The sequence below is a fragment of the Phacochoerus africanus genome, chromosome 15 (assembly GCF_016906955.1).
Source record: "Phacochoerus africanus isolate WHEZ1 chromosome 15, ROS_Pafr_v1, whole genome shotgun sequence".
NCBI lineage: Eukaryota > Metazoa > Chordata > Mammalia > Artiodactyla > Suidae > Phacochoerus > Phacochoerus africanus.
In genome coordinates, this window is record NC_062558.1 from 5,712,202 (window position 1) to 5,723,390 (window position 11,189).

General features: G+C 53.1%; 1 protein-coding gene across 1 annotated transcript; it reads left to right on the plus strand.

The window, feature by feature from the left end:
* The first annotated feature begins 8,991 nt into the window (after positions 1–8,991).
* Positions 8,992–10,858, plus strand: LOC125116252 (basic salivary proline-rich protein 1-like). Its single transcript, XM_047761291.1, has 4 exons — positions 8,992–9,266; positions 9,735–9,933; positions 10,183–10,597; positions 10,819–10,858. Exons 1-4 carry the CDS (start codon positions 9,117–9,119, stop codon positions 10,856–10,858), a joined length of 804 nt encoding a protein of 267 aa, XP_047617247.1. The 5' UTR covers positions 8,992–9,116.
* Positions 10,859–11,189: the final 331 nt, after the last annotated feature.

The window sequence follows — 11,189 nt, forward strand, 5'->3', positions numbered from 1 at the left end:
GACTTGCTTAGAGTGTTTCACATAACACTTGAAAGGTGGAAACAGGAGTTCCCATCGTGGTGCAGTGGAAACCAACCCCACTAGGACCCATGAGGTTGTGGGCTCGATCCCTGGCCTTGTTCAGTGGGTTAAGGATCTGGCATTGCCGTGAGCTGTGGTGGAGGTTGAAGAGGAGGTTTCGATCCTACATGGCTGTGGCTGGGGCTGGGGCTGGGGCTGTGGCCGGCAGCTGTAGATCCAACTGGACCCTAGCCTGGGAACCACCATATGCCCCGGGTGCGGCCCTCCAAAGCAAAACAGAAAAGAAAGAACGAAAGAAAGTAAGAAAAGAAACAAAGCAGTGAGAGAATAGAACAAAGATCAGGAGAGCCTGTTGGGGCTCGGCAGAAATCAACCCACCTGGTATCTATGAGGATGCCAGTTGCATCCCTGGCCTCCCTCACTGGCTAAATGATTCGAATCGGAGCTGTAGCCACCGGCCTACGCCAGAGCCACAGCAACGCGGGATCTCAGCCATGTCTGCAACCTACACCACAGCTCATGGCAATGCCGGATCATTAACCCACTGAGCAAGGGCAGGGACCAAACCCGCAACCTCATGGTTCCTAGTCGGATTCATTAACCACTGTGCCACGACGGGAACTCCTAGCCTGGGAACTTCTATATGCCTTGCACTGTGGCCCTAAAAAGACAGACAGCAAGACAGAAAGTCACACCAAATGAAGAAGCAAGCAAGCAAGCAAGCAAGCAAGCAAGCAAGCAAGACAGCCAAAACCAAACGGGAGGAGAGAGAGAGACGGCCCAGATCTCTGCCTCCCCAAACCCTGGGCCTGAAAGCGGGGCCATGCTAGCTGGTTCTGTGTGCCTCCTCCCCTGCAGGGGCTGTGGGATGGTGGCACGGCTGAGGGACAGCAAGGCTTTCCGGACCCTGATACAGGCTCTGTCCTCCAGCCAGGACCCAGGGCTCCCCCTTGCCGGTCCAGCTCATCCACGGCTGACAGGATGGACCCTTCCGGGCCTGTGACACTCACGGCTCCGGGAGGAGGACCTCAGTGGACGAGCGGGTGCTGAGCCGAGTGTGGAGGGTCGGGCAGGGGCAACGAAGGCATGGAGAAGGGCTCGACGAGATCCCGCAGGAGCCAGGGTCCCATGGAGGCCGAGGGGGCCGGGGCAACGTGGCAGGACCGCCCGCGGGGAGCAGCCCTGGAAGAGGCCTGCTGAGGCGGGTGGCGAGGGGGCCGGCAGGGCTGGAAGGGCAGAAGGAGACCTTTGGGGGTGCGTGCTGCCGGGGGTGGGCCGGGCTCCTCTGGCCTGCCCCACATCTGGGTTTGGGCCCCCGAAGAGGGCTGCCGTCATCCCGAGGAACCCGGTGAGCTGGTGCAGGGCACGAATGGGAACCCAAGGCTGGACCTGGCTTCTGTCCCCAGAGTGGCTAGCTCCTGTCATTGAACAAAAGCAAAGAGGGTAAGAGTCTCTCCGAAGGGAAGGATGAATTCGATGTGATTGGACTGGATGCTTGTGTTTTGAGGGCTGCATGCTTGGCACATGGAGGGTCCCCGGCAAGGGGTGGAATCAGAGCTCCTAATGCTCTAAACCTTCCTCTTAGAATGGCTTTTGCTGCATCCCATAGGTTTTGGAGTGTCGTATCTTCGTTGTCATGTGCTTCTAGGTATTTTTTAATTTCCTCTTTGATTCTTCAGGGAGCCATTGGTTGTTTAGTAGCATGTTGTTTGGTCTCCATGTGCTTCTGTGTTTTGCAGACTTTTTGTTATCGCTGATTTCCCATCTGACAGTGTTGTGGTCAGAAAAGATGCTTGATATGATTTGGATGTTCTTAAAGGTACCGAGGTTGGATTTGTAGCCCAGGATGTGATCAATCTTAGAGAATGTTCCATGTGCCCTTGAGAAGAATGTGTATTCTGTTGCTTTTGGATGGGAAGTTCTACAATTACCTATGAAGTCCATCTGGTTTAATGCTTCATTCAGGGCCTGTGTTTCCTTATGGATTTTCTGTCCGGTGCATCTGTCCATTGCTGCAGGTGGGGTGTTAAAGTCCCTCCCCACGATCGTGTTATTGTTGATTTGTCCTTGTAAGGTCGTTAGCAGTTGCCTTGTGCATCGGGGTGAACCTATGTGGGGTGTGTCGATATTTTAAATTGTTATGTCTTCTTCTTGAATTGATCCTTCGATCATTATGGAATGGCCTTCTTTCTCCCTGAAGCTATTCTTCATTTTAAAGTCCATTTTGTCTGACATGAGTATTGCTACTCCAGCTTTCTTTTGATCCCCGTTTGCGTGAAATATTTTCTTCCATCCTCTCCCTTTCAATTTGTATGTGTCCCTCGAAGTGAGTTGGGCCGCTTGAAGACAGCATATTTATGGGTCTTGTTTTTCCATCCATTCAGCCAGTCTATGTCTTTTGGTTGGCACGTGTAGTCCATGAATATTTAAAGTATTATTGATATGTATGTTCTTATTGCCATTTTATTAATTGTTTGGATTTGTTTCTGTGGCTCTTTCTTCTTCCCTTCTTCTCTTGTTCTCCTCCTCTTCTGGTTTGATGACTATCTTGAGTGTTGTATTTGAGTTGGTTTTTCTTGGTTGTGTCTCAGTTGTAGATGTTTGGTTTGCAGGTATTCTCAAGGTTTGATATGAGAGTCTATATGTACATGGGATTGTTTTCAGTTGTTGTTCTCTTCATTGCAAGTTCACCTCCAGCGTCCTGCATTTGCACCCACCTCTTCTCCTGAGTTCTGATTTTGGTGGTATAATTGCGCATGGATGATTTCGTATCTTTGCTGTATACATACCTTGACCGGTGAGCCTTGTCCTTTGTGGTAGGTTTGTTTCCTGTGGCTGCCTTTTCTTTTCAGCCCAGAGAAGTTCCTTTAGTATTTGTTGTGAGGCCGGTTTAGTGTTGCTGAATTCTCTCTGCTTTTGCTTATCTGTGAAGGTTTTGCTTTCTCCTTCAAATCTGAATGAGAGCCTTGCTGGGTAGAGTCATCTTGGTTGGAGGGTTTTCCTTTCCTCACGTTAAGTCTATCATGCCCCTCCCTCTGGCCTGCAGAGTTTCTGCTGAAAAACCTGCCGGTAACCTTATCGGGGTTCCCTTGTGTGTGACTTGGTTCTTTTCCCTAGCTGCTTTCAAGATTTCCTCCCTTGTCTTTAATTTTGGTCAGTTTGATCCATATGTGCCTCGGTGTATTCCTCCTTGGGTTTGTTTTATATGGTACTTGTTGTGCTTGCTGGATTTGAGTGAGTGGTTCCTTTCCCATGTGAGGGACGTTTTTGGCTATTATCTCTTGCAATATGTTTTCTGTCCCCTTCTCTCCCCTCTTGTCCTTCTGGCACCCCTCTAATATGGATGTGGGTGCGTTTAACGTTGTCCCAGAGTCCTCTGAGACTCTCTTCATTTGTTGTCAATCTTTCTTCTCTTCTGCTCCACATCCGTAATTTCCACTAATCTGTCCTCCACCCTCGCTTATTCGTTCTTCTGCCTCCTGTATACTCTGCTGTTGGCTGCCTCCTGTGAATTTTTTACTTCAGTGATTGCATTTTGCATCTCTTCTTGGTTAAGTTTGATATCTTGTATCTCTTTGCTCAGTGTTTCCTGTAAGTTATCCATCTCTGCCTCCAGTTTATTTCCAATGTCTTGCATCATCTTCAGCATCAACAGTCTAGTGTCTTTTTCCTGGAGGCTGAGCATCTCCTCATCACTTGGCTGGATTTCTGGGGTTTGTTCCTTTCTTCCTCATCTGAGTTATAGTTCTCGGTCTTTTCAATTTTTATAGGTTGTTGGTGTGGTGACCTTTTTACCGATGACGCGGCTATAGCCTCTCTTACTTCTGGTGTCTGCCCCCCTCGTGGCTGAAGTGGGTATGGGGGCTTGCTGCAGGCTTGCTGATGGGAGGGGCTGATGCCTGCCCACTGGTAGGTGGAGGGGATTCTAATCCCTCTGGTGGGTGGGGCCTAGTCTCTGGAAGGGATGAGAGGCGGCTGTGTGCCTGAGGGGTCTTTAGGGAGCCTGTTTACCGAGGGGCGGGGCTGTGATGCCACCTGGATTGTTCTTTGCCCTGGGGCTTCTCAGGCTGACTGATGGCTGGGGCCAGATACTCCCCAAATGGCCACCTCCAGAGAAAGGCAGCTGCTGAATATTCCTGAGAGCTTTGCCTTCCATGTCCTTCCCTCACAACAAGGCACATTCACCCCTGTTTTCCCAGGATGTCCTCCAAGAACTGCAGTCAGGTTTGACCCAGATGCTTATAGAGACCTCACTCTGCCTTGCGACTCAGTGCACATGAAAGTCCGTGTGTGCCTATTACGAATGGGGTCTCCATTTCCCCCAGTCCTGTGGAGCTCCTGCACACAGGCCCCACTGGCCTTCAATGCCAGATACAACTGGGGCTCTCTCTTCCAGTGCTGGATCCCTGCACGGGAGGGCTTGAGGTGGGGCTCAGATCTCTCACTCCTGTCGGTGAGGCTCTCTCTGTGAACCAGTTATTTCTCAGCCTGTGGAGCTTCCCACCCGGGAGGTATGGGGTTGTTTATATCGTGAAATCGCCCCTCTTAGCTCTTTGTGTGGCCTCCTCTTTTTCTTCTGGAGTAGGGTATCTTTTTGAAGGTTTCCGGTCCCTTTGAGTGGAGATTGCGCAGCCTTTAGTTGTGGATGTTGTTGTTTTTAAGAGAGAAGTAGAACTCCAGTCCTATTCTGCCATCTTAATCCAGAATCGGAAAGTTCACTCCTATGAGGAGTTCCCCTTGGGGCTCAGTGGTAAGGAACCTGCCTCGTATCCCTAAGGACACAGGTGTGATGGCTGGCCTCTCTCCGTGGGCGAAGGATCAGGCATTGCCGTGAGCTGTGGTGTAGGTCGCAGACGAGGCTCGGATCCTGCATTGCTGTGGCTGGGGTGGAGGTCAGCAGCTGCAGCTTTGACGACACCCCAGCCTGGGAAGAACTCATATGCCACAGGTGTGGCCCTAAAACAGAAATACAAATAAAGAAAGCTAATGCTTAGGAACTCCATCATGGAGAAACAATGCCTGCGTGTTTCTTTTGCCTTTTGATTTTCAGGGCCAGCCCCTCGGGATATGGAGAGACCTATGCTAGAAGTCCTAATGTTGGTTGACATAGTTTTGGAAGTCCTAGCTAGCCAGGGCCCTCAGCGAAGAACAACACACAAAAGGAATCCACATTAGAAAGGAAGAAGACAAGCCATCCCTATCTGAAGGTGAGGTGATCCTATAACTAGAGACTCCTTAAGATGCTCCAAGAAAATAGGTAGAGCTCATCGATGAATTTTGTAAGGCCACAGGATACAATAGCATTACACAGAAATAGACGGCATTTCTATACACTAACATTTAAAATCAGAAGAGAAATTAGGGAAGAATTCCATTTACCATTACATCACAAAGAATAAAATACTGAGGAATACACCTACTAGAGAGACAAGAGACCCATGCTCTGAAAACTCAAAGCTGCTGATGCAAGCAATCAAGGATGACACATATAGATGGAGAGACTCGCCATGCTCTTGGACTGGAAGATTCCACATGATCATAACTGCTATCCCACCCAAGCCCATCCGCAGACTCAAGGCAATCCCTATCCACGGACCAAGGACATTTTTCACAGAACCTGAACAGAATATTGTAAAGTTTGTTCGGTAGCACAAAAGCCCCAGAGGAGCCAAAGACATCCTGAAAAAGAGAAAGGGAGCTGCAACAGTCAGGCTCCCTGAACTCAGACTCTACCACAAAGCAGCAATCCTCAAAACCCCACGCTGCTTCCACAAAGACAGACATATACATCAGTGGAACCGGATGGAAAGCCCAGAAGTAAACCCCCCTCGCACCTACAGCCAACTCATCTGTGACAGAGGAGGCCAGACTACGCAATGGACAAAAGACCGCCTGTTCAAGAAGGGGTGCCGGGAAGACGGGACAGCCACATGGAAAAGAATGAAATGAGAGCACTCCCTAACACCAGACACAAAAACAAGATCCAAATGCATGAAAGACCTAGAGAGATGACCAGATGCTATAAAACGCTTAGAGGAAAACATAGGCCAAACACTCCCCGACGTTAACGACAGCAACCGCTTCTCAGATCCACCTCTTAGAGCACTGACGATAAAAACAACAATACACCAAGGGGACTGAAGGAGCCTCAAAAGTTTCTGCACAGCAACGGAAACCCCAAACAAAACAAAAAGACTTCCCCCGGAATGGGAGAAAATCTTTGCAAATGAATCGACCCACAAGGGATTCACCTCCAAAATTGATCAACACCGCCCACCACTCCGTACCAGAGCAACACGACAACCCCTTCAAAAAATGGGAAGAAGATCTCAACAGCCAGTTTTCCAAAGCAGCATGAGGGGGCAAAAAAAACAAAACAAAACAAAACAAAACAGATGAAAAGATGTTCAACATCACTCACTGTTAGAGAAACGTGAATCAAAACCACCGTGAGGTATCACCTTACACCAGCCAGAATGGCCATCCGCAAACAGTCTACAAACAACGAGTGTTGGAGAGGGTGTGGAGAAAAAGGAACCCTAGGACACTGTTGGGGGGAATGTAAATGGGTGCAACCGCTGCGGAAAACAGGATGCTGATTCCTCAGAAAACGAAACAGAGAACCACCACCCTTTGATCCCACAATCCCACTCCTGGGCCTCTATCCAGAGAAAACCATGACTCGCAAAGACACAGGTACGCCAGTGTTCATCGCAGCACTCTTTGCAATAGCCAAGACATGGAAACCACCGAAGTGTCCATCGACAGAGGAGTGGATCAAGGAGACGTGGTACATATACAGCATGGAACATTCCTCAGCCATTAAAAGGAAAGAAATAAGGGCATTGGTAGCAACCTGGATGGACCTGGAAATCATCGTGTTACGTGACGTCATCAGACAATGAGGCCCCAACAGCAAATGCTTTCAGTGACATGTGGACTCTAAAAAAGGGCAGAATGAACTTCTTTGCAGAACAGATCCTGACTCACAGACTTTGCAAAACTTACGGTTTCCAAATGAGAGAGTTTGGGTGCTGCGGGGATGCACTGAGCGTTTGGGATGGATGAGCTCCACAATTTGGTTGTGATGATTGTTGGACACCTAGAAATGTAATAAAATTCACTGTTTGTTTACAAAGAAGAAGCAGCAGCCCCTTTCAACCCCACAGAACCGAGGCCCTGCCTTAGGGGACCCTTGAAGATGATCAGGATTTGGGAGCTGACCAGAGGCACACAATTCCCACTTGTCCCCTGGTGATCTTATTTCAGCCACCCAACACCCCAGTCCATGAAGGTGATGGCTGTTGTTAAGCCTATCTTTTTTCGGTTTCTTCTTAGGGCTGCACCTGTGACATATGGAAGTTCCCAGGCCAGGGGTCCAATCGGAGCTACAGCAGCTGGCCTACACTTCAGCAGCAGAATCACCAGATTCAAGGCAGCTCTGTGACCTACACCACAGCTCATGGCAATGGCAGATCCTTAACCCACTGAGCGCGGCCAGTGCTCAATCCCCGACCCCCACTGAAACACCACCAGGGCTCAATCGTGCATCCTCACGCACCCTAGTCCCATTTGATTCTGCCCCACCAACAGGGCCATGACACCAGTCCATATTTAGAGTATCATTCATGTACATACAAACATATATGTATATATACACACGTACACATGGATATATTTATGTGTGTGTGTGTGTGTGTGTGTGTGTGTGTGTATTGTGTTCTCAGCTGCATCTGGGGCATAGGGAAGTTCCCGCCCAGGGATGGAATCTGAGCTGAACCTGTGACCTACGCCACCATTGCTGAAATGCCAGATCCTGTCCCCACCGCACAGGGCTAGAGAGCCAATGGGTGCCTCCACAGACACGACTGGATCATGACCCCACTGAGCCCCAGTGGGAACTCCAGCCAATGTTTTTGGAAAGAAGCTCTTCCTATTAGGAAGGAGAATATGTGCATATGTCGAGGTGGAAAGTTCATTGCTGTGAGGGGTTCCCGTTGGGGCTCAGTGGTAAGGACCCTGCCTAGTAGCCATGAGGACACAGGTGTGATGGCTGGCCTCACTCCGTGGGTGAAGGAGCCGGCATTGCCGTGAGCTGTGGTGTAGGTCGCAGAGGAGGCTCGGATCCTGCATTGCGATGGCGGGGGGGAGGAAGGGGAGGCCAGCAGCTGCAGCTCCGATGCCATCCAGGCCTGGGTACTTCCCCTATGCCACAGGGGTGGCCTTCACATGCAAACAGAATTAAAGAAAGCTGATGCTTAGGAAATCCGTCATGGAGAACAATGCAACTTTGTGTGTGTGCGTGGGTCTTGTGTTGTTTGTCTTTTCAGGGCTTCCCCCTCGGCATGTGCAGAGTCCTGTGCTAGAGGTCCTATTGCTGGCTGACATAGTTTTGCAAGTCCTACCTAGCCAGGGCCCTCAGAGAAGAACAAGACACAAAAGGAATCCACATCGGAAAGGAAGAAGTCAAGCGACCCCTCAATGCACATGACGTGATCCTATCCCCGCAGACCCCTCAAGACGCTCCCAGAAAACGGGTAGAGCGCCTCAGTGAATGGGGCCAAGTCGCAGGAGGCACCATGAAGGCACAGAAATCGACTGCCTTTCTCTACCCTGGGAACGAGAGCTCGGAGAGAGACATCGGGGAAACGATCCCATTTGCCGTCACCTCCCAAAGAAGAGACGACTGAGGAAGAGACCTCCCTGGAGAGACGCAAGGACGTCCTGGGAACCCTCCAAGACGCTGATGCAAGCAATCCAAGAGGACGCAAACAGATGGCAAGACACACCTTGCCCTTGCATTGCAAGAGCCTATAGTAGCCCAAGGACCATGCTCCCCGAGGCAGTCCACAGAGTCACCGCCATCCCTGTCAAATGCCCAAGACCGTTGTTCACAGCACGAGACCATGGGGTTGGTGGGGGGAGGGGAGCTGGAGCAGCCCAGAGGGACCCTGGGGGAGACATGGGGAAGGAGGAAGGCCAGTTGGGGGGACCCCAGGAAGTGACCTCACTTCCCTGGCGACAGAGGCCAACGGAACTTGGAACCTGGGGAGCCGGGCACCTACTGGTCCAGTCCAGGAGAGGACGGAGGAGGGATGGACTGGCTCTGCTGCATCCCGCTCTCCCGAGGCCGAGGCCGAGGCCGCAGGCGTCGTCGCGGCAGAGATGGCCTCTGCCAAGCCTGCAGAACCTGGATGAGAACGCGAGGCGGACGCCTATGGGCCGTTGCCCGCAGGGACCCAGAGGTAACACCGGGAGAGGGAGCTCCAGCCAAGGGCAGGGACCTCTCGGATCCCACACGGGAGCCCCAAGTCCCCTCCCTGGATGACTTTGTGCAGAGGCGCGTGGTGAGGGGTGGGCCCGCCTCAAGCAAGAGCCGGCTGACGCGGGCTTGGAGGCCTGCTGGGCAGGGCCTGTCCACACCCCAGGACACAGCTGGCTGGGGAGAAGCAGGGGGCTGAGGGGGGTAGGTGTGGAGTCAGGGCCGAGCCCTGCGTGCCAGCGGTACCCCCAGCCCTCCAGGGGGCTCTCGTTCCTCCCGGGTCAGGGGGGAGCCACTGGTGTGTGGCGGGGCTGTGGTGTCTGAGCAGGCAAGGCCTCCCCTGTTCTGGGAGCTGAAGGGCAAGGGGGCAGAAGAAGCAGCGAGAAGCTAACAGCCCCACAGGGCTCTGACGCCTCGGGGCCGGGCCCTCTGATGCTCACTGTCATTGCAGAGTCCCCCACCTGAGACCCGCCAGGAACGGGGTGAGGAAGGCAGAAGGCCACCCGAGGAACCTCCACACAGACTGCTCCCCGGGGTCCTCTGCCGGGCTGGTGGGGAGCGCAGGAGCGCCAGCTGTGGCCATGAAGACACCGTCCACACGAGCCTGACAACCCTGGAAGGCCTGGCCCCCCCTGAGGCCCAGCCTGAAGGTGAGAAGAGGGGGCCGGGGCTCTGGGCGCGGTGGGGGGAGCTGAGGTGGGGGCCGCACAGCGGGGAGTCCCCAGAGGATGCTGTTGGGCCAGGAGCCAAGACAAAGGCACGCGCCCCGCCTGGAGGACAGCAGAGCCAGAAGGGGCTGGCCGGGACCGGTCGGGAAGGCTCTGGGAGGACTGCTCTCCTTGGAAGAGCACATGGCAAGGCGGGCAGGCACCAAACCTCTTCCTCTCTCACACCTCCAGCAGGAGACCCGGAGCCAGAGGCCAAGACGCCAGCCGAGCGGAAAGACCCTGGAGCAGCCCCCAGAGGAGGTCCAAGACCACAGGAGGACTCAGCACCCGGGCAGGGAGGACCTGTAGCTCTTTCAGAGGGACACTCACGTCCTCGTGGGGACTCGCCCCCCGGGGAGGATGAACCCTCTGCTCCTCTCCCAAGAGGCCCAGCTCCTCTTGAGGAGTCCCCACCCGGGCAGGGTGGAACCAAGGCGCCTCCTGCAGCAGGACCAGGCCCCCAGGAAGACTCAACTCATGGGCAGGATCAACCTGCTGCTCCTCCTGAAGGAAGACCAGAGCCTCATGAGGTCTCACCTCCCGGGCCGGATGAAAATCCTGCTCCTCCTCCAGGAGGACGAGGCCCTCAGGAGGACGCACTAGGTGGGTGGGATGAAAATGCTGCTCCTCCTCCTGGAGGACAAGGCTCTCAGGTGGACTCACCAGCCAGGCAGAATGAAAATCCTGCTCCTCCTCCCGGAGGACGAGCCTCTCATGAGCACTCACTAGCTGGGCGGGATGCAAATCCTGCTCCTCCTCCTGGAGGACAAGGCTCTCAGGTGGACTCACCAGCCAGGCAGAATGAAAATCCTGCTCCTCCTCCTGGAGGACGAGGCTCTCAGAAGGACTCATCAGCCGGGAAGGATGAAAATCTGGTTAATCCTCCTGGAGGACGAGGCTCTCATGATGTCTCACCAGCCAGGCAGGATGAACATTCTGCTCCTCCTGCAGGAGGACAAGGCTCTCATGAGGACTCAGGAGCCGGGCAGGATGAAAATCCAGCTCCTCCTACAGGAGGACGAGGCTCTCATGAGGACTCACCAGACGGACCCGATGAAAATCCTGCTCCTCCTCCTGGAGGACAAGGATCTCAGGTGGACCCACCCGTCCGGCAGGATGAAAATCCTGCTCCTCCTCCTGGATTACGAGGCTCTCATGACGACTCAGGAGCCGTGCAGGATGAAAAACCTGCTCCTCCT

Excerpts from the sequence above, each read along its gene's own strand:
- LOC125116252 (XM_047761291.1), top strand. The coding sequence starts at position 9,117 with ATGGACTGGCTCTGCTGCATCCCGCTCTCCCGAGGCCGAGGCCGAGGC. Across the intron at positions 9,267-9,734 it reads TTGCCCGCAGGGACCCAGAG|AGTCCCCCACCTGAGACCCG; the intron begins GTAACACCGGGA and ends CTGTCATTGCAG. Across the intron at positions 9,934-10,182 it reads CCCTGAGGCCCAGCCTGAAG|CAGGAGACCCGGAGCCAGAG; the intron begins GTGAGAAGAGGG and ends TCACACCTCCAG.